The sequence below is a fragment of the Vulpes vulpes genome, chromosome 9 (assembly GCF_048418805.1).
Source record: "Vulpes vulpes isolate BD-2025 chromosome 9, VulVul3, whole genome shotgun sequence".
NCBI lineage: Eukaryota > Metazoa > Chordata > Mammalia > Carnivora > Canidae > Vulpes > Vulpes vulpes.
The window spans coordinates 101,084,539-101,107,122 of NC_132788.1; the positions used below are offsets into that span (position 1 = coordinate 101,084,539).

At 47.2% G+C, this 22,584-nt stretch overlaps 1 protein-coding gene across 3 annotated transcripts; it reads right to left on the reverse strand.

Moving 5' to 3' along the window:
- Positions 1-759: 759 nt before the first annotated feature.
- Positions 760-22,578, reverse strand: ZNF333 (zinc finger protein 333). Of its 3 annotated transcripts, none has more exons than XM_072721381.1 (9): positions 22,525-22,578; positions 15,396-15,477; positions 13,366-13,455; positions 12,080-12,167; positions 5,759-5,847; positions 4,995-5,121; positions 4,460-4,555; positions 3,603-3,679; positions 760-2,281 (listed from the first exon to the last, which is right to left on the reverse strand). In XM_072721381.1, the coding sequence occupies exons 2-9, from the start codon at positions 15,396-15,398 to the stop codon at positions 1,184-1,186; spliced, it is 1,668 nt and encodes a 555-aa protein (XP_072577482.1). In that variant the 5' UTR covers positions 15,399-15,477; positions 22,525-22,578; the 3' UTR covers positions 760-1,183. The 3 variants fall into 3 exon arrangements, with proteins under 3 accessions (XP_072577482.1, XP_025839256.2, XP_072577483.1); XM_025983471.2 differs by having other exon boundaries at positions 13,339-13,455; XM_072721382.1 differs by lacking the exons at positions 15,396-15,477; positions 22,525-22,578 and adding an exon at positions 14,186-14,193.
- Positions 22,579-22,584: the final 6 nt, after the last annotated feature.

Sequence of the window (22,584 nt, forward strand, 5' to 3'; positions counted from 1 at the left end):
ATTATTAAAATAAAAAAAATAAAAATAAATTAAAAAATAAAATAAATTTAAAAAAAAAAGAAGTGCGGGATCCCTGGGTGGCGCAGCGGTTTGGCGCCTGCCTTTGGCCCAGGGCGCGATCCTGGAGACCCGGGATCGAATCCCACATCAGGCTCCCGGCGCATGGAGCCTGCTTCTCCCTCCGCCTGTGTCTCTGCCTCTCTCTTTCTCTCTGTATGACTATCATAAATAAATAAAATTTAAAAAAAATAAAAAATAAAAATAAAAAATAAAATAAAATAAAATAAAAAAAAAAGAAGTGCATCTTTTTCATGTAAGAAGATGTCCAGAAACAAACAGTCCAGGGCAGCCACACAAAAATATCAACTGGGGAACCAGGTTGGTTGTGACTTCTGGCCACACTCTCTTTAGCCTGTAGCTTTTACCCTCATGGCCATGGGATGGCTCCTCAAGCACAGGACATCATATCTGTTTATACAAAGGGCAAGAAGTGGAGGGATCTGGCTAAATGTTCCTTTGCAACATCTTCCCAAAGAGTCACACCCAGTGACTTATACTTAGAATGGCCAGGTCTGGGGGACATGGCCTCCCCTGGCTGCAAGGACCAGGAGATAGAGGTTTAATAGTTCACGTTACCAATCTGAACAAAAAAACCTAAGTGCTTTTGTAAGGAAGAGGGGCAATTTTGATAGGCAACTAGGAAGATATGCCGCTCTAAAACAAAACAGATACCTAACATTCAATAACATAAAGACCATATTCTCTGCTCGTAATATAATTAAATTAGAAACCAACAATAAAAAGGTAACTAAAAAAAAAAAAATTACCCATATACATATATAAGCAGGAACTTTCCAGAAGGATAGAAATTTCTAGATCTTAAGTGGCATGTTGGCTACATATACATATGTACACCTGTCAGAGTCCTCCAACTGTATACTTAAGATTTATGCACTTCACTGTAAGTAATGATACCTCTATAAAAATATACTCATGTCCTGTTATTTTAAAATCTAATTACAAATAACTCATGGGCCAAAGAATAAGTGATAACAGAAACTAAGACAATATTCAGATTTCAACCAAAATGAAAATATTATACATCAAAACATGTGATGTGGTGAAACAAGTACTATGGCAGATGATTATAGCCTGGAACGTATATATTTTTAAAACTTGGAAGTCAATCAGCAAGAGGCCCATCAAACGGATGGGACACTGTTAAAGGCAGGCCACCATTCCTAACCTTCTCTCTCCCAGCGTGAATCCTTTTATGCACAGTCAGTGAAGAGCTGTGCCTGAAGGCCTTCTCACATTGGTTGCATTCATAGGGTTTCCCTGCAGTGTGGGTTCTCACATGCACAATAAGGTGTGAAGACTGACCAAAGGCTCGCCCACACTCCTGACAGGCATAGGGCTTCTTGCCGGTGTGGGTCCTTGCGTGCTTCCTGAGGGAGGAAGGTTCACTGAAGGCACGCCCGCATTCCTGGCACACATAGGGCTTCTCTCCAGTGTGGGTTCGCATGTGACTTTTGAGCGTTGAGAGGCGACTCAAGACCTGCCCACAGGTAGCACACTCATACAGTTTCTCCCCAGTGTGTATCCTCTTGTGCACATTCAGATGAGTGCTTGTCCGGAAGGGCTTCCCACACTGGTTACACGCATATGGCTTCTCTCTGGTGTGAGTGCGCAGGTGTGTCTTCAGCGATGAGTGCTCCCTGAAGGCTTTCCCACATTGACTGCATCCAAAGGGCTTCTCTCCAGTGTGAGTCCTCACATGACTCCTCAGAGATGATGGCTGATTAAATGCTTTCCCACAGTCCTTACATTCATAGGGCTTCTCACCAGTGTGGTTTCGCTGGTGCAGAATGAGGTTAAAATTCCTTGTGAAGGTTTTCCCACACTGAGCACATTCGAAGGGCTTCTCTCCAGTGTGAGTCCTCAGGTGGCGCCGCAGATTGGAGGAATACTTGAAGGCTTGCCGACACTCCTGACATTCAAAGCACTTCTCCGCAGTGTGAGTCTTCTCGTGCCTGATTAGGTCGGAGCTGTATCTGAAGGATTTCTCACATTTGTTACACGCGTAGGTTTTGTCCCCACGATGGATTTTCTCAGGCACGATTAGGTGAGTGGGCTGGAAGAAGGATTTTCCATTCTCAGGGCATTTATAGTGGTCTCCCCCAGCGTGAATTCTCTGGTACTGGAAGAATGGTTTGATGCCATGAAAGGCTTCCCCAAATTCACTGTATTTATAGAGTTTTTGTCCAGTCTGAGGTTGCTCCTGTCAATTGAGGAAAAAAGGAAGACCAAAGGCTTTATTACATTCATGGACACTCTCCCCCAGCTGAATTATGGGTAGGGAAAGGGCATTTCTGTCACTGAAGCTTTTACCATTTTAGTGAGTCTAGATCATTTCTACCTTGAGTCCCTTCAAGTGGACACTCTCCCACAAAGAGCTCATTTTCATTACTTTCATGTGGTCTCTAAGATGCAGAGTTTTGCTGAGTTAAGGGCAAATTAAGTTTTAAACATTTGATATCACTGGCCAGGGAAATACAAATCAAAACCACAATGAGATACCACCTCACACTAGTGAGAATGGGGAAAATTAACAAGGCAGGAAACAACAAATGTTGGAGAGGATGTGGAGAAAGGGGAACCCTCTTGCACTGTTGGTGGGAATGTGAACACACATTCCAGACCACCACCATTCCACACCACCACCAGAGTGGTACACAGCCACTCTGGAAAACTGTGCGGAGGTTCCTCAAAGAAATAAAAATAGACCTGCCCTACCACCCAGCAATTGCACTGCTGGGGATTTACCCCAAAGATACAGATGCAGTGAGACTCTGGGACACTTGCACCCCAATGTTTCTAGCAGCAATGTCCACAATAGCCACACTGGAAGGAGCCTCGGTGTCCATCAAAAGATGAATGGATAAAGAAGATGTGGTATATGTATACAATGGAATATTAGCCATTAGAAACGACAAATGCCCACTATTTGCTTCGACGTGGAGGGACCTGGAGGGTATTATGCTGAGTGAAATAAGTCAATCGGAAAAGGACAAACATATGGTCTCATTCATTTGGGGAATATAAAAATTAGTGAAAGGGAATAAAGGTAAAGGAGAGAAAATGAGTGAAAATATCAGTGAGGGTGACAACACGAGGGACACCTAATTCTGAGAAATGAACAAGGGGTAGTGGAAGGGGAAGTGGGCGGGGGGTTGGGGTGACTGGGTGATGGGCACTGAGGGGGGTATTTGGCAGGATGAGCACTGGGTGTTATGCTGTATGTTGGCAAATTGAACTCCAATAAAAAAAATTGATATCTATTCACATGTATGAACATGGCTGCTTGGGGGAACTCTGGGAAGATACATGCCTTGTCTACGTAGAAGGTTCTCCCCAACTCATGACATTCACAGACTCAAGAACCTGCTTTCCCCGGGTGAGCACCACTCACCTTGAATCAATCTCTCTCTCTCTCTCTCTCTCTCTCTCTCTCTCTGACCTCTTGTGCTACTTTTCTAAACTACAGCAACCCCAGACTTGTCCTACAACAGAAGACCAATAAAAATCCTTGGGCAGCTTACCCTTTTCATGCCAATGGATGAAATCTCTGCAAAAATATCCTGGTTGGAAATTGAATCTTGGGGTTGGATTGGAGGTTCTGGAATGAATAAGAAAAGAAAAACTCAGTGCACAGGGAAGGTAACTGTGGGGTCAAAGCAACCAAACAAGTAAGCAGGACACGTGTAGGTTTTCTTTTTTAAAAACTGTTTCTGGGGGCACCTGGGTGGCTCAGTCAGTTAAGTGTCTGACTCTTGATTTCCACTCAGGTCATGATCTCAGGGCCGTTTCAAGCACTGCATCAGGCTCTGCACTCAGTGGGGAGTCTACATGAGAATCTCTCTCCCTCCCTCTCAGCCCCTCCTCCCACTCATGTACATGGGCTCTCTCTCACAAATACAATTTTTAAAAAAAAATAAATAAAAACTGGTTCTAACTATGGGAGGAAATTGTGAAGAGGAATGTATCAAAGAATAAAGGAAATTTTAAGGTATTTGGCTATGTAAGGAGTCACATAACCATAGGAACAAGGAATGGAGATGGTAGATAGGTTACGAGAGAGTTCTGTGACGATTGAGACTGAAATTGAAAGAAAGTATTAGCAAGAACATATGGTGCGGAGGCCCTGGATAAAGCATACACGTGCTATGTACATCTAAAAGACACACGTGATGAAATATGCACGTGGAAATGATAAATATGAAGAGTAAGTAGGACAAGTCGTTCTAGGGTGCCAAAGTAAAGTATTAGAGATAAAAAGGAAAGGAGATGGACTCCAGGAAAGATTCCATCAAGGGCACTGAAAGTGTTTCCCTTACTGACAATTTCCAAACCTAACACTCATCCGAGCTGATGCTCAGATGATCTGCCTGCTGCTCACCTGGATGGGTTCCTGGGAAGATTCTTCTCTCAGTAGGCCACAGCTCTTCTCCTGGCTCCAAATGGGAAAACATACTAGGTTTGCCTAGCTGATCACCTGCTCATGGGGAAAGATGCAGGATGTGAGCAGACCATGCCTGCCATTAACCAAGGTCAATATTCTTAAGTCTTTAAGACCACTGGGGATGGGAAGAGCAAAATGAGCACGCCTACATTCTCACAGGCATAGCAGAGCTCTTTCACTAAGGAACTGAAGTACAAGCTCCCTCACTGGGTCCCAAAGGACAATGGGATTCTCCAATACCCAAAACCCAGGGCCTCACTCAGAGACACATGTGAAAATCCCAGAAACTTTTAACCATGGAGAAACAGAGCAGCAGAGAGATCTTCATTTCCACAGGGAAGCCCCTAGACTGCAAACACCATGAGAGCAGGATTTGTCTCTTTTTTCACCTCTTGATTTCCCAAACCAGCATACTCCGGGAACCTGTAGGTGCTGCAGGAGTGCGTAGATGAAGTAACGAGCCTGGCCTTACCCACAGAGGCCAGGTTCCTATAATTCTCCAGCATCACATCTCTGTACAGGTTTCTCTGGGCAGAGTCCAGAAACATCCATTCTTCTGGGGTGAACAACACAGCCACATCTGCAAAGGTGACTGGTTCCTGAAACACATATCCATTACGGGTCAGCCAGTGGCCACCCCTACGAATAGTCAAGGGGCTGAAGAGAGGCCAGCCAGCCTAGGGAAAGGAGACCCATGTAGAGGATTCTCAGACAGAGTTCTGAGGTTTCTCAGAATATTCCCTTTGGCTCAGGCCCCAGAACTAGAACTCTCCTCTATCTACTCTTTTCTCCCTGAGGGACAGCATCCAGAGGTGTGGCATCAAAGGCAACTAGCCAGGAAGCCATGGCAGTTTTATTCCCTTCTGGCTCCAGGGTCCAGCAGACCTGAGCATGTAACAGGAAAGAGAGAAGTATTTGGTAAATGACAACTGTTTGCCCTGAGAGACCATGAAGACTAGGAGGTAAGGACAATTACCTAGGAGGTTCACATCCTTGCTCTGTTTTCCCTCCTGACACTCAGCAGAATGAGGCACTCCACAATGAGGGAAGGTCTGAATGAAACAGTGAGAACATTGCCTGCATTGTCCCACACACCTCCCCCTTCGCTACAAGAGGTCCAGTACCTGGAGGCCTGGAGGCCTGGAGACCAGTCCTGTGGGATTGAGAAGATCCAGGCCAAGGGAGGAAGACATGGGCCCAAGCAAGAAAGAAGAGGAAGAGGGATTTCTTACTTACCTGCAGACAGGTGATCAGTACCCCAGGAGCCACAGCTTCCTCCTCTGTGCTCTCCTTCTGGAGCCAGGCGGGGTCCTGAGCAAGCAGAACTACAGAAGATGGAAGCCACGTGGTCTAGTGAGTATACTCCAGGACCAAGTGCTGCCCACCCGAGCACAAGTGACACGTGCACACACAAATGCACATACTCACAGGGACCACACATGTATGGGAGACACACACGCATTCACATGCACTTACATGCTTAGGCACACGTTCGCACACACACAAGTACACACAGAGAATCCACACACAGACACAAAACATACATGTGCATGCACATACACATACAAACAGGCACATGCACACAGCAACAGACACACAGATACACAGGTGCGCGCGCACACACACACTCACACACACACACACACACACACATTTCTTCTATTCCAAATCTCTGGAGTCATAGTCTCAATTCACCAACAGACTCTGGAGTTTCTGGGGCACCCCCCCCCCTTGATTCAGCCCTGGGGCAGCATTTCCTCCCTAGCTGCTTGGCCCCTTCCTCTGCTCCACTCTGCAGGGCCAGGAGCACCCCAAGACGTACCACAAGTAGGGGACAGAGGAGCTGCCACCACCCCAAGTCTGTCGGTGAGAAGGCATCGTCTCCCCTTCCTGCCTTCAACTCCTCCATCCCCACGGGGTCCCTGGCTCCGGCCTATTACAGATGAGCAAGTGACCTTGCACACACACACCATCCCTTACCTCCCTGCACCCTCACCTCCCCCCATGATGGGAACCTCCCCGTCAGAAATTAACCCTCACTAAAATATAATGCATATCACATAAATAAATAAAATAAATTGCAGATAATAAAAAAAGAAAACCTGAACCACGTCCAATCTCTGACCCCACGTATTCCTGCCCAGGGACTGCTGTAACAAAGTACCGCAAACTGAGAGGCTGAAAGCCACAGACTGTCTCTCGGTTCTAGAGGCCAGAAGTCTAAGACCAAGGTGTCAGCAGGGCCGTGCTCCCTCTGAGACTGAGCAGAATCCCTCCTCGCCTCTCCCTGGCTTCTGGCGGTGACTCCGGAATCCTGGGTGCTCCTTGGCCTCAGCTGTGTCGCTACAACCTCTGCGTCCATTGTCATATGGCCATCTTCTCCCCTGCCTGTTCCTATCTCCTCCTGACACTTTCTCTTCTTCACAGGACACCAGTCACATTGGATGAGCCCCCCTGCCTCTGCCCATCCCGACCTCACCTTAACACGATGGCAGCCACAGAGACCTATTCTAAGTAAGGTCCCAGTCCCAGGTGCTGATGGTTAGGACATACATATACCTTTTCGGGGCCCCACATTTTAAGATAAAACACTCTGCTCTTCCTTCTACATACTGTTTTTGTTCCCTACCCACTGGTTTGGGGGGGCGGGGGTACAAATGGTTGTCCATTTGCAACCAACCACTGTCTATTTCCTCACCTCCTGCTCACTCACGATCACCACTCCAAGGACAGGCACCTCACTTGGGCCACCAGTGACCCCCATTCCTGATGAGGGTCTAGTCTATGTTTCTGGTCATCCAATTCCTCCACCTTGAAGCCCACCCTCCCCAGGCTTCAGTGACCACGCCCCCAGCTCCGTCTCCTATACGAGACCCTCACCCTTCTCAGTTCCCTCAGCCTCTGCCTTAGCAGGCCATCTCGCCCACTCTGGGCATCAGTTCCCAACCCAGCCTGACCAGGCCCAAGCCCCCAGACTGATTCTCTCCCCTGAACTCCGGCCCCACCTCCACACCACCAGCTCATGTCCCCACTCATCTTTCCAGGGGATTCATCCACCATGAGCTGGGAGGCCGGGTGGCTGCCATCGCAGACAGAGGCTGCTGTTAGGCCTTGAACTTGACCTGCTGGGTTTCGAGATTGCTTGGGACATGACCCCTTCCTTCTCTCCCTTTGAGAGAGGGAATGTGTACACTGTGCATGTCTCACCAATGTCTTTTGGAAGCAGAGGACTTGTTTTCTCATTTCACAGGTTCATAGATAAAGAAGAATTTTGCCCCTGGGAGAGACCATGCCCTGAGTCTCCATGAGTCTTCATGCCCAATTTACATGATTCATATGAGGATTTGGGGGCTTTTGAGTTGATGTGATTTGAGACTTACAGCTGATGCTGGAATGGGTAAAAACTTTGGGGGGGATCGAGATCATCTGAATGTATTTCGTATGTGGGGAGGACACAAATTTGGGGGTAGGAGGACCAGAGGGCAGAGCGTAATGGGTTGAGTTGTGTCCCCCAAAAAACTATGAAGTCATAACCCCCCAGTACCTCAAAATGTGATCTTATTTGGAAACAAGGTCTTTGCTGATATGATGAGCTAAGACAAAGTCACAGTGGAATGGAATGAGCCCCAAACCCAGTATGACTGGTGTCCAAAGAAGAGAAAAGACAGAAGCAGGGACAATGCAAGGGCAGGGGGCAACATGACAACAGTCAGAGATCCAAGTGATGTAGCTACAAGCCAAGGAACACCACGGATTGCCACCTGCCACCAGATGCAAAGAAGGAGACTCCTTACAGGCTTCACAGAAGCATGGCCCTGCCAATGCCCTGATTTGAGAATTCTGGCCTCTAGAAATGTGAGATATGCATTTCTGTTGTCTCATCCCTCCACCCCCCACCCCCCACCCCCGACCTCCCATAATCTCATTCTCAAAGCCTATTCTCCTTCCAATGTCTCTGATCTCAGGAAGGAACATCCCTGCCTCAGATGGGAAATCTCACCCTTGATACTCTGCTGACCCCAACAATTAATCCAAAAAAAACCCACCTCTGATGATGAGACGATGGCATCTCTACAGGGAACATCTACCGCCCCCCCACTCCCACCCCACACCCCTTCCTCCTACCCCTGTCCCCACCATCGCTAATGCCACACCAGGCCTTCCCCTTTTGAATCTACAGAAAGGTCACTCCCTCAGAGTGCCTCCCCTCCCCAGTATCCTTTTCTCTAGAAGGACCCTCCCCCTTTCCTCACAGCCCCTACCTATTTGTAATCATATGGTTATTGGCTTCCTTGGGTGTGTATCTTCTGCTACCCTCATGGGATTGGAAGCTTCAGAAGGACAAGCCTGGGTCCCTTCCCTTTCACACCCCCACCCCACACTGTGCTTGGCACATGAATGCTCTGGATTGTCTGGTAAATAAAAGCATACAGGATTCACCGAATTAACTCAACCAACCTCCTGCATGTGTCTTAAATCACTGCATAGCTCCCTACCATGTAGACAAGAATTAACACAACAGGCCTGACTGCTGGCCCCTGGGAACAAGGATTTCCAAAGGGTTCCCACCACCCTAACTGGTAAGAGGGTCTCAGTCTGCTTAAACTGTTTCTACAAACACTGTGGTTTGTGCTGAACACTTGCTTTCCTTCCAGGAGTCTGGTACATGCTGACAGGAGTCAGGTTCTTGCTGGGCAGAGGGTGGTGACGTGACCAGCCCCCAAGTGAAAACCCTGGGCACCAAGTCCCTACTCAGCTTCCCTGTAAACATCACCTCACATGTGTTGTCACAGCTTGTTGCTGGGGGTATTAAGCAAGTCCTGAGTGACTCCATTGGCTGAGGACTCCAAAGCTTGTGCCTGGACTCCCCCAGACCTCACCTAATGCTCCAGTGGACTCAGCTCTGCACCCCTTCATTGTGATAAATCACCACCATGAGTACAACTGTGGGCTGAGGCTAAGAGTCCTAGCAAATGGCTACAACCAGTCATGGTCTCAGAGACCCTGCCACACCCACTCTGCACTCACCACTGACCTAGGCCACTACCACTCTATTCCTCACTGCTTCCAACCAATGCTCGGATCCTCCCTGAGGCTCCACCACCTCCCAGGTGCTGGAGGGTTCTACTAAAACTGCAGATGCATGGAACAACTCACCCAAACACATCCCTGGCTCCTGGAAGCCTAGGCATGTAGCCCCTGAATGATTCAGAACCCAATCCTCTCCAGTCAGTTCACACCACTCTCCCCTTCCCTATGCTGCCTTCAAAGAGCCTTCTGTGGGCACCCTGGGTACACCAGGCTCTCTGCCTGCCTCCCACCCCGAGTAATTTTACACATGCCATTCCTTGGCCTGAAATCCTCCCCCAAAACCTTCTCCAAACAACTCAACACCTTGTCAAGCTAAATGATACAGGAATTATCAGGGTCTAAGCCAATACTCATCCCCCAGGGCACATGTGGCAAAGTCTGGTATCTCAGTCAGCTCCACTACATAACCAAATACCATCAATAGGGCAGCTCAAATGGTAGAAATTTACTTCTCACAGTTCTGGAGGCTGGAAGTCTGAAAGCAGGGTGCCAGCACAGTTGAGCTGGTGAGAGCTGTCTTCCTGGCTTGCATGCAAAAGCCTTTTCACTGTGTCCTCACATGGCAGAGAGAGCTCTGATGTCTCTCCCTCTTCTTGTAAGGACACCAGTTCTATGGGATTGGGACCCCACTCTTGTGACCTCGTGCAACCTTAACCACCTTCTTAAAGGCCCAGCATCCATCCAACACGGTCACATGGGAGATTAGGACTTCAGTATATGATCTTGGCGGGGAGGGGATGCAGGCAGGGACCAGCCACAACTTCTGGAGACATTTTCAGCTGTCATGACTAGGGGCTTTTATGGGCTTGATTGTATCCCTCTAAAAAATTCATAGAATTAAGTCCTAATTAACACCCAATACCTCAGAATACAACCATATTTGGACATGAGATCTTTATTTTTTTTAAAGATTTTATTTATTTATTCATAGACACACACACACACACAGAGAGAGAGAGAGAGAGAGAGAGAGAGAGAGAGAGGCAGAGACACAGGCAGAGGGAGAAGCAGGAATCATACAGAAAGCCTGACATGGGACTCAATCCAGGATCTCCAGGATCACGCCCTGGGCTGCAGGCGGCGCTAAACCGCTGCGCCACCAGGGTTGCCCCAGACATGAGGTCTTTAAAGAGGTAATTAAAATGAGGTCAGTTGGGTGGGCCCTAATCCAATATGACTGGTGTCCTTATAAGAAAATAAAATTTGAATATGTACACATATAGAAAAAGAAAACACAAGAAGATAACCATCTACAAGCCAAGGACGGATGTCTGGAATAGATCACAGCCCTGAGAAGAACCAACCCTGCCAATCCCTTGATCTTGGGCTTCTGGCCTCAAGAACTGTGAGAAAACAAGCTTTTGCTGTTGAGCCACTCAGAGCGATCCTTTGGTATGGCGGCCCTGGGGGACGAATTCAGGAGGCACTACTGGGTCTAGTAGGAGGAGGTCAAAGATACTGCGAAATGTCCTACAATGCCCTGAATGGCCCCATCAGAGAGATAAGACCTCCATGTCAGTAGTGCTGCAGGTAAGAACCCATGGTCTAACTTCAAATTGCCCAAAACTCCTCTCTGCCCCCCAGATAAAATCCTTGTGTTACACACTTCCTGTATTCTGGACTTCTTTGAAAAATCTGACCACCCAGGCAGACTGTGAGCTCCACGGGGAAGGGGTCAATGTTTCATTTGAGATTGTCTCCCAGTGCCCACAGGGTGGCCAACTAGAGCAGTTGGAAGAGTACTTCAAGAGCACAGGGTACTCCAAGTACTTCAACAGTACCTCAAGTCAAAGTCTTGCCCAGAAAGCTTACCAAAAAGACATAGAAAAGCAGCACATCACATAATCTAAGAATTAGATTCTTCCCGTCAATCATATAAAACAGATTCCAAATGCAAGACTGGATGATACTGTTCAGAAACAAAGTATATTACTCTCACTAGAAGACAAGACAGAAAGAAATAAATGCCTTGAAATTAAAGCTAAGATGGTATCTTTTTCCTCCAGAATTAATTATTTTCCCCCACTGCTCAGGACAGGTGGCTTGTTTTAACCTCATTCTTTATAAAGCTCAGTTAAAACATATGTTATTTACAGTAAATTCTTTATAAGCTCATTCTTTATAAGCTCAGTTAAAACATATGTCATTTACAGTAAATTCAATAGTCACCTTCAGCACCAACAAAATTGCAGAGAATTTAACCTTGCCCACAAAGAGGTCTGGACTTTGCCACAGCTGAAGGGGGGGTCTGCTTTTTCTTAACAGAAAGACCAAAGACCAGAAAAGATTCCTAGCTGTCAATCCTGAAATACTGCCCTTCCTCCTGAATGCATAAAGAATGGTGATATGACTTTACATATTCTCTTCTTATGGTACAGGGAAAGGAAGGGGGGAGATGCACGTTCCCGAACACAACACAGCATGGCAGGTCTCCCAGGCCACCGATTCCACTGGGCATTCACTCACCAGAACCCCCAGCCATCCCCAGCTCAGGGACACCCAGCGGAGGCACCGGCATGGCCACCCTCTGAATCTGCAAGGCTGCCTTCAGCCCCTAGACAGAGAGACAGGAACAGATCAGAGTCACACAATCAATGGCATCCAGCTATATTCACCCTGACTGAATTTGCAAGACTGACCTGCTCTGGGCAGCACACTGAGAAAATTGAGACATGCCCAATATAGTCTGTCCAGACTAAACCAACTCATGAGTACAAAACTAATCACTGTGCTAGAATTTCAACTTCAAAATGGGGTGGGGAGGGGGCTCAAGTTGAGGGAGGCAACCCCTGAGCAGCCTCCAGCAGTGGGGAAAAGGCTGGAGGCAAAGAGGGACATGGATGGCCAGCAGGCTGATGGGCGGTAGGAGGATGCGGAGGAGGACCTGCACACACGAGGCTCAGTCAGTAAGTCATTCCCAGGAGGAAGCTCTGTGGTAGGAGAAAGAATCTGAACGCTCCTCCACTAGTGGCTGAGCCTTCAGGAAAAGGTGTCTGACCTGACTTGTATTTCTAAGATGTCTTTAGACTCTGTGTCCAGGGTGGGGTCCAGTAGAAATGGGAGCCTGTAGGGAGCAGTTCCAGGGGTCCCAGAGAACTAACAGTGGCTCTGGGCAGGGTGGCAGTGGGGACAGCAGGAGCAGTCAGACATAAGCTATACTTGGGAGGAAAAGTTTGCAGGACTTGGTGATGGATGTGAGGAAAATGTGGCAGGTCCCTTGAGGCAGGTGATGGACAGAGGCAGGTGGGAGTAGCCCTTCTCCCCAGGTTGGGGTGGGGTGGGGAGGACTCAAAGCATTCCTCAAAGTGTCCTTCTCTGATCCTCTCTCTCCACCTCAGGATGGAAACATAGGACCCTGAGCTAAGAGCTCAGTCACCAGTCTGGACACTCTCCACGCAGCCCTGGGATCATAGGACTGCTAACTGCTACAGGTTTCGAGGCCATGTGAGGAGTGAGGGTGGCAGGAATGGTGGAGAAAAGGCTGGACCAGGGGAGGCAGGGCCATGGCTCTGGGTGCTAGGTCCTCCCCCTGGCCAGCACTGGGCCTGCCGACACAGAAGTGCTGGGGCCTGTTCAGTAGCCTAGGCCTCCAGCCTGTCCCCAGGTCCCAAGAGTTGATCCTAAATTCTTCCCTCTCCTCCTGCCACCCCATTTGCAGAAATCCTGAACACCCAGCCTTTCTAGTTGGAGCTGGGCCCTCACAGTAAACATCCCTCCAGGCTTACGATATATCCAGAAGACCAAGGCGACACCTGGAGAGCCAGTCGGTCCTCTGGAATTGAAGGTGTCCCCCTGCCTTCAATTGTGGGTCTGATCTGCATCCTCAGGTCCGGCCCTGGCCCCTAGGAGAAGGCACAGAGGGGACTGAGCAGGACAGAGGTAGCACTGAGGCTTCTCTGGGCCTGAGGGCCCAGCTTTGGGGTAGTGTCATCAGGAGGTGGCATGCAGGTCTGGCAGCTTCAGACCTGGTAATTACCCCCTACTCCACTGTGGGAACCAGCCACTGGGGGTCTCAAGGACTCATCATGCTGCAGACACAGAGCTGGACTCGACCCTGTCTGGTTCTGGGGGGCCCTGGCTGGAGGTTAGACCACAGGCCCTCAGAGGCGCTACAACTTGCTTTACTGAAGAAAGGCTAAGAGCCCTCGGTTCTGAATATGAACGTTGTTCTGTGTTTGTCCATTTGGCAGCCATCAGAGGACCAAACTATTGACCAGAGCTGTTTACATCTGCACGGCCATCCACAGCCCACCCTCTAAATTCTTGCTATAGCCAATGCTCACACAAGCCAATTTCTTCCTGCTCTGAAACAGGGTGGAGGGGACACGGTATGGGGGTAGGGGGCTGGGCCTTGTACTCCCTCCCGGGGCCCATCTGCTCATCAAGACATGGGGGCAGCGAGGGCCTGGAGTACCTGTGTTTGTGCCTTCACCAAACAAGCATTAACAAAGGGCTCTATAATGATGCACAGGCTGCTCTGTGTGGGGTTACCGCAATGATACTGTCACATGAGACCCCTGCAATCCAGCAGTTCCAGTATTTTCAGGCCTCAGGGCCTCAAAAGCAACGCACCCTTTCCCAAGCAGCTGCTGGAGGATATTCTCCACCTAAACAAAAATGTGAGCCAACAGTGAGGAAGACCTGGGCAGTGAGGAGTGGTCTCAGCTGCCCTGGGGTCTGATGCAAGCCATGCAGGGATGAGGGTTTGAGCTGCCCTGCAGCCCACACCAGGCTGTGCAGGGCTGAGGCTCCGCATGCTCAGAGCAAAGCACTGAAACAGGCCTCCACCATCCAGGCTCTGCCACCCCATCCACTGGGCTGGTATCTCTGACACCTTGAGACTGACACCATCCATGACAGAGGTGGAGGGCCACAGATTGAGGGAGCCCAGGGATTTCACTGGTTCTGGGACAAACAGGCCCAGCTTGAGGGTGAAACTGGACTCTGGATGTCCTTCTCTCCAAACCCTAACCCTCACCTTTGAAATCCCCCAGAACAGGAACCCAAACCTTGCAAAAGACCTATAGTTAGAGGAGGCAGAAACTCAGGGCCAAAGTGGGGGTAGTGGGGCTCAGTGTGCTCCCTGGTACACCAGAACATGCCAGCTGGCCCTGAAGGCTTTTCCACACTTTGAAAAGGGCTTATTTCCAGTGTGGGATCTCGACTTGTCTCCTAAATGGGGAGAGATACATGACAGCTCTCCCATGTCCTTTATAATCAGGGTGGCCCTCTCTCCCAAAGATCTCTTGTCAGGTCTAGGTTAGAGTTCCTGCTGAAGCCATTCTGGGAGCGGCTGAATCATCTCTCCTGGCAAGGTGTGCGTGACAACAAAAACCTCACCAACACCATAGAGCACCCAAGGCTGTTCCCCGTCCCATTGAGGCACACTTCCAGTATATTCAGAGGTGTGCCTTGCTTAGGCAGGTTTACGGTTCAAGGATGTGGAGAGTTTTCTACCATTTTGTGACTTCCATGGGGCTAATCCAACAGGCAGAAGAGTCCCATGACTGCTGACAGGTAAATCATACCACACAGTATCTATGTCTGACTCACACCAACAGCAATGTTTACTTGAGGCAACGCTCGAGGAAGAAAGGATTTTGAGAGACAGACAACAGGGTTTGCCCAAATTCACATGTCATAGCCACTCCCCTCAGACCATATGGGAATGTCTTGAGCCAATGTCCCAAATGTCTCCCCAGCTCTGGTGTGCGTTTCCAACTCCCAAATTCCTCAGCTTCTCCTAAGGGAAGGAACAAGGATAATCCCCCATAAATCTTACCATTTGCAGATCATGGGATGAATCTTCCTCTAAATATCCTGCACAGGAGTAGATGCTTTGGATTTAAGTTGAGATTCCCAGTCTAAAATGAATTGGAGGGGAGGGAACGAAGTTCTTTCAGAAATAGTGATATGAAATTTACCAAGTTATTTGTTTATTGTTTTAAAATACTCTTTTTTAAATATTTACCCTAAACTTGGGACAGTACTAAAAGGGAAGAAGACCTCAAGAGCAAAAAAAAACTCTGAAGAGCATAGCTGTGTGAGGAATCTGGCTGACAGGAGTGTGGAGGGTGGAAATGAGAAACTATGTCTTCCTAACTCTGGGAAATGAAGAAGGGGTAGTGAAAGGGGAAGTGGGCAGGGGGTTGGGGTGACTGGGTGATGGGCAATGAGGGGGTCACTTGGCGGGATGAGCACTGGGTGTTATGCTATATGTTGGCAAACTGAACTCCAATAAAAAAATTTTTTAAAAAAACCTGCTACTTGTGGGAGAGAAGGGGAATTGCTGTAAAAAAAAAAAAAGAGAGAGAGAGAAACTATTTCTTATGTGGATTAAGACAGATGTCACTGGAAAGATTGCCGTATCAAAGAAACAAGAAGCAATTAGACAAAGAACACACAAAGAAATGTTCAATTTCAAGAGGAACTGGACAATAAGTGTGAGTTATGATGTGCAGCAAGAGGAACCCTCATCTACCGCCAGTGGGAATGTAAAATGGTGCCTGCACCTGTCTGAGAAAGCAGTTTGGTGGTTCCCCAAAAAGTAAATGAGCCAGCCACTCCACTCCTAAGTGTCAACCCAAGAGAACTAAAAACATATCCAGATAAAATCTGGTACATGGATGTTCACTGCACTATTCACAAGAGCCAAAAAGTAGAAACAAACCAAATGTCTATCCACAGATGAACAGAAAAAATGTGATCTACTCATATGCTGGAAAAGTATACAGCCATTAAAAGGAATAAAGCTCTGACACGCACTACAATGTGGATGAACCTCGAAAACATCCCACTAATGAAAGAAGACAGAGACCAAAGGCCACATGTTGTATGATTCTCTTTATATGAAGTATTCAGAACAGGCAAATCCATAGAGAGAGAAAGCAGATGGGGAAGGGGGGTGACTGGTAATGGCAACACAACTTTGTGAATATACTGAAAACCAGTGAACCGTATGTTTAGAGAGTGGATTCTATAGTATGTGAATATCTCAATTAAAAAAAAAAAAAAAGAAGAAGAGGGCAGCCCTGGGTGGCTCAGTGGTTTAGCACAGCCTTCAACCCAGGGTGTGATCCTGGAGACCCGGGTTCGAGTCCCATATCAGGCTATCTTACAGAGCTCTCTGTGATGATGGGAATGTTATATGTCTGTGCTTTCCAAAAAAGCAGCCACCAACATGTGTAGCTATTGAGCACTTGAGAAATGTGGGTCAGGCAACAAAGAAATGGGAGTTTTTAATTTAACTGAATTTTAGTTAATTTAAATTTATACAGACGAGTGTATTTTGGTAGGCCTCACAAGGGATGGTCCTGATGCAGAACTCTGCTGCTGCCAACCCTAAATGAGCCCCCATTCTGCAGTCAGACTCCAGAATTAGGTACAGAGCCCTAGGGTCACTGTGGGGACCCTCCTCCCAATCCACCTCCAGAGGTCAGGCACTGAAAGAGGTCACCTTCCCTGGGGCAAGGCCGAAGGTGCTCTACACTTCCCCTCCCCTTTCTTTCCTCAGTTTGGTGGGGGAGCGAGGAGAGAGGGAACAGGGCCCAGAGCACATAATCATTCTCCCCTCCCCACAATGATCCCGACTCCTCCAGTCCCCTCACCATGACACCAACGCCATGATTTAAGGTCTCATTAAGTGTCCTCCCTACAATAAAAGAGGCCAAGGTAGGCAGCCTGGGTGGCTCAGCGGTTTAGCGCTGCCTTCAGCCCAGGGCGTGATCCTGGAGACCTGGGATCGAGTCCCACATCGGGTTCCCTGCATGGAAACTGCTTCTCCCTCTGCCTATGTCTCTGTCTCTTTCTCTCTGTCTCTCTCATGAATAAATAAATAAATATATCTTTAAAAAAATAATAATTAAAATACATAAAAGAGCCCGAGGTAAAAAAAAAAAAAAGAAGAAGAAGAAAGAAGAAGAAGAAAGAAGAAAGAAGAAGAAGAAGAAAGAAGAAAGAAGAAGAAGAAGGGGAAGGGGAGAGGGTGAAGGGGGGGAAGAAGAAAGAAGAAGAAGAAAGAAGAAGAAGAAGAAAGAAGAAAGAAGAAAGAAGAAAGAAGAAAGAAGAAAGAAGAAGAAGAAGAAGAAGGGGAAGGGGAAGGGGAGAGGGTGAAGGGGGGTGGGAAGCAGGGAAGCAGCCACTGCACAGAGGTTTGGCCCCTCTGGTATTTCCACTCCCATGGGCTCTAGCAGGGCAGCCCAGCGAAAACCCTTATACAGAATCTTTCCCAATAAGCAACATACTGGGCCCAGAGCCAACTTCCAGACCACAGCCAATGATCATTTCTCATAGTTCCTCTCATGTAATAAAAAGATTATTTCTCCTCTTATATTCTCTCAAAATACCTCTAACAGCCTCTACTTTTCCTCCACTGCCTCTTATCAAGGTGTGATTTCTAATTTATTTATTTAGGTGATTTTGCCTCTCCCCTTCCAACTATAATGTACATTCCCAAAATACAAACCTCTGTCCACCTTTATCAAGACTCCAAATCCTGCCACTAGCATAGCACTTGATACATACTAAGTACTTTACAAATGAGGGGTTGGCAAATTTTTCTTTAAAAGACCAGATAGTTAATATCTTAGGATTTGTGGTCCAAATGGCCTCTAAACCAGCAATTTAACTGTGATTGTAGCACAAAAACAGCCACAGACAACATGTAAACAAATGTGTCCCAATAAAACATTTTTTATGGAAACCAGCACTGGGTCAGATTTGGCATAGTTTGCCAATCCCTGCTCTGTAACATGTGATAGAATACATAAACCATCAACCAAATTCTCTCAACTGCACCTCCTACATGCCTCTCAAACATGCCAACTTGGCCAATCCCACAATCATCATCAGGCCCCAACTACCACCATGAGTCCTGAATTAATTCTAGCTCACATATGGATTCTCCAGACACCCCATTTATGGCCAATTAAATTTCAATTCCCAGTACTAACATATATGGACTCTCCATACCTTCTTGTCCATCCTAAATGTCATGCTCAATCCAGGCCAGGTGTTTTGTCTAAATCACAAACAAAATCATGTCATTCCCCTACTTAAAACTGATTTGGGCGGAATCCCTGGGTGGTTCAGCGGTTTGGCGCCTGGCTTTGGCCCAGGGTGCAATCCTGAAGTCCCGGGATCGAGACCTGTGTCAGGCTCCCGGCATGGAGCCTGCTTCTCCCTCTGCCTGTGTCTCTGCCTGTCTCTGTCTCTCTCTATCATGAATAAATAAATAAAATCTTTAAAAAATAAAAATAAAAATAAAATAAAACAAAACAAAATAAAATAAAATAATAAAACTGATTCGGTGGTAGGGCACTTGGGTGGCTCAGTCAGTTAAGTGTCTGACTCTCAATCTCAGCTCAGGTCTTGATCTCTGTGTCATGAGTTCAAGCTCCAAGTTGGGGTCCACCCTGGGTGTGGAACTTCCTTCTAAAAAAAAAATTAAGTTTAAAAAACTGATTCAGTGGCCTTAGAACAGTTCCAGAGTTTACCACAGCTTTTAGGGCCCTGCACACCTCTCCAACCTGGCTCATCCAATCCACCACTTTGTTTTCTCTACTTTAGCTGTCCCTCTTTTCTCAACTCCTGAACACGCCAGGCCTTGTCTTGCTGAGAGACTGTACATCTGGAATGTTCTCTCAAATCTCCTCCCTACTCTTACTCCAGAGTCTGAACCCTTGTCTAGCTATATGCAGTTCATTTGGGGGATTCAAACATTTGTCCCTTTTAAGAGGTTTTTCCTGACCTCCTCCCCATGTTCTCCTGTTCCATGTTTCCGTATCACCCTGATCGCCATTAATTTAAGGCAGAATAAAACCTCCACAGAGGCAAATATTATATCTATTTCAGTCACATTGTCTCCCCTCTGTACAAGGCCCAGTTCATAAAGGGCATCCCCAATGGAAATGTGCCAAACAATCCACACTCTCCAAGAACAATACAGCAGAGACAGCCTAAGAAGGAACTCAGCTGCACAGACACACAAAACAACAAATGTAATAGCACAAAATCAAAGATTAAAATGGGACTTCATATAAGATAAATCAACACTAGACAGATGTCTTTGAAAAACAATGTTAAAATCAACAAAACTAAAAGATAACCTAAAGATATTTGCAAATACTATATCAAATAAAGGGCTAGTATCTAAGATCTATAAAGAACTTATCAAACTCATCACTGGGTGTTATACTATATATTGGCAAATCGAACTTCAATAATATATGTGTGTGTATGCATATATTAAATATATAAACAATAATCTATGTATTAAATTTTTTTTTAAAAAACACCCAAGAAACCAACAATCCAGGCAAGAAATGGGCAGAAGACATGAACAGACATTTATCCAAAGAGACCTACACATGGCCAACAGGTACATGAAAAAATGCTCCATAGAATGTCACCAAGGAACTACAAATCAAAACCACAATGAGATACCACTATACACTGGTGAGAATGGCTAAAATTAGCAAGACAGTAAACAACAAATGTCGACGAAGATATGGAGAAAGGGGAACTAACCCACTTAGTGGTGGGAATGCAGCCTGGTGCAGCCACTCTGAAAAACAGTGTGGAGGTTCCTCAAGAAGTCAAAATTAGAGTACTTTATGATCCAGCAATTGTACTACTGGGTATTTACCCAAAAGATAAAATGTAGAGAAATGACGGGACCCCAGCACCCCAGTGTTCACAGCAGCAATGTCCACAATAACCAAACTGTGGAAGGAGCCACAATGTCCTTTGACGGATGAACGGACAAAGAAGATGTTTTCTATATATACAATGGAATATTACTCAGCCATCAGAGAGGACGAACACCTACATTTAGGTCGATGTGGATAGAACTGGAGGGTACTATGCTGAGTGAAATAACTCAATCAGAGAGAGACCATCATCATATGGTTTCACTCATGTGGAATATAAGAAATAGTAAAAGGGACCATAAGGGAAGGAAGGGAAACCAAATGGGGAAAAATCAATGAGGAAGACAAACCAGGAGAGGCTTGGCTCTGGAAAACAAACAGTTGCTGGAGGGGAGATGGGTGGGGAAATAAAGTAAGGGAGTGACGGGCATTAAGGAGGCCATGTGATGTAATCAGCACTGGGTGTTGTACTATATGTTGGCAAATTGAATTTAAATTTTTAAAAAAAGAAAGAAACAATGTTAAGTCTTTCTAAAAAGGCAGGAAAGAACCTGTGCTCTTTTTGAAAACAAACACCTCACTTGTAAAACTGGAATCTGATGTCTACTTTTCTTCCAGACTTCTTTTCTTCATTTCTCAAAAGTTAGTTTTAACCCTATTATTTAAAAAAGACATCCTATTTATGGCCAACTCAATTTCACATCCTAGTACTAACAAAGCTAGATCACCTTTTTTTTCCTGAAGTCCCATATGTTTTTAAGCCTGGTGGTGATTCATCCACAGGCTTGGGGTGACCAAGGCAGGAGCTTCCATGAGAAGAACTAAATAATATTCCTTTCCCTTGATGGTAAGACTTGTGACATAACTGGGAAATAGCTTTTCTTAAGATACTCTCATCTTGCAGTGAAAAACACTGATGCTCACAGACAAATTAAAAGCTCTTTTTCGGGCAGCCCGGGTGACTCAGTGGTTTAGTGCCGCCTTCCGGCCCAGGGTGGGATCCTGGAGACCCAGGATCAAGTCCCACGACAGGCTCCCTACATGGAGCCTGCTTCTCCCTCGGCCTGTGTCTCTGCCTCTCTCTCTCTCTCTCTCTCTCTCTCTATGAATAAATAAATAAAATCTAAATAAATAAATAAATAAATAAATAAATAAATAAATAAATAAATAAATAAATAAAAGCTCTTTTAAATGGAAGGAAGGAAGGAAAAGGAAAAATGAAAGGAAATCTCAGGTAACAGGCTCCAAGCTAAGGGACTACAAACCATCAGTCACCAAAACAAAACAAAACACAAAAAAATTCTTGTCATCTAATTCATCCCTTGATAAAGGGTACAGGCCATTTTTTAAATTCACTTGACAGGGACCCTTGGGTAGCCCAGCGCTTGAGCCTCTGCCTTCCACTCAGTGAGTGATCCCAGGTCCTGTGATAGAGTCCCGCATTAGGCTCACCGCAGGGAACCTGCTTCTCTCCCGTGAAGAAAGGAAGGAAGGAAGGGAGGGAGGCAGGGAGGGAGGGAGGGCGGGAGGGAGAAAGAGAAAAAGAGGGGAAAGGGAAAGGGGAAAGGGGAAAGGAAAGGAAAGGAGGCAGCCGGGTTGGCTCAGCGGTTTAGGGCCGCCTTTGGCCCAGGGTGTGATCCTGGAGACCTGGGATTGAGTCCTGTATCAGGCTCCCTGCATGGAGCCTGCTTCTCCCTCTGCCTGTGTCTCTGCCCCTCTCTCTCTCTCTCTCTCTCTCTCTCTGTCTCTATAAATAAATAAATAAATAAATAATCTAAAAGAAAAAGGAAAGGAGAAAGGAAAGGAATTCACTTGACAAGTCACTCACACCAAACGGCACATGCAGACTCACACCTAACTTTCGAGTTGCAGAGCCAGAAGACATGAAACGTTCCTACGAAATAAAACGTGAGTTCCTAGTAAGCAGCTCCCTTGCATACGGGACAAATCCGGGAGGACGGGTGAAAGCTGGCCGGGCCGTGGCACCACACTCCCGAGCTGCGGGACCTGGACTGCACTCCGTGATTTCCCTTTCGAGGGATGGGCGACAGTCCTGCCAGCCCGGACAGCGGGTACCTGAGGGCAAGGGGCCGGGCCGAGGGTCGGGGGTGACGGTTGGGAGGCCGAGCACCCCGGGTCCCATCCCGGCCCAGGGAACACCGCGGGGAGGAGGGGCCGCAGCCCGCGCGGCGGTCCTGGGCCCTCCGGCCCCTCCCGGAGCCCGCAGGGCCCTCCCCGCCTTCCCGAGGGGCAGGGCCGCACCTGCAGATCCGGCCGGAGACACTCCCACCGCAGCGCGCCGCGCCGCCCTGCACACCCGCC

Excerpts from the sequence above, each read along its gene's own strand:
- ZNF333 (XM_025983471.2), bottom strand. Across the intron at positions 5,848-12,079 it reads GGGGATGGCTGGGGGTTCTG|TTCTGCTTGCTCAGGACCCC; the intron begins GTGAGTGAATGC and ends CATCTTCTGTAG. Across the intron at positions 5,122-5,758 it reads TACTGATCACCTGTCTGCAG|GAACCAGTCACCTTTGCAGA; the intron begins GTAAGTAAGAAA and ends TATGTGTTTCAG.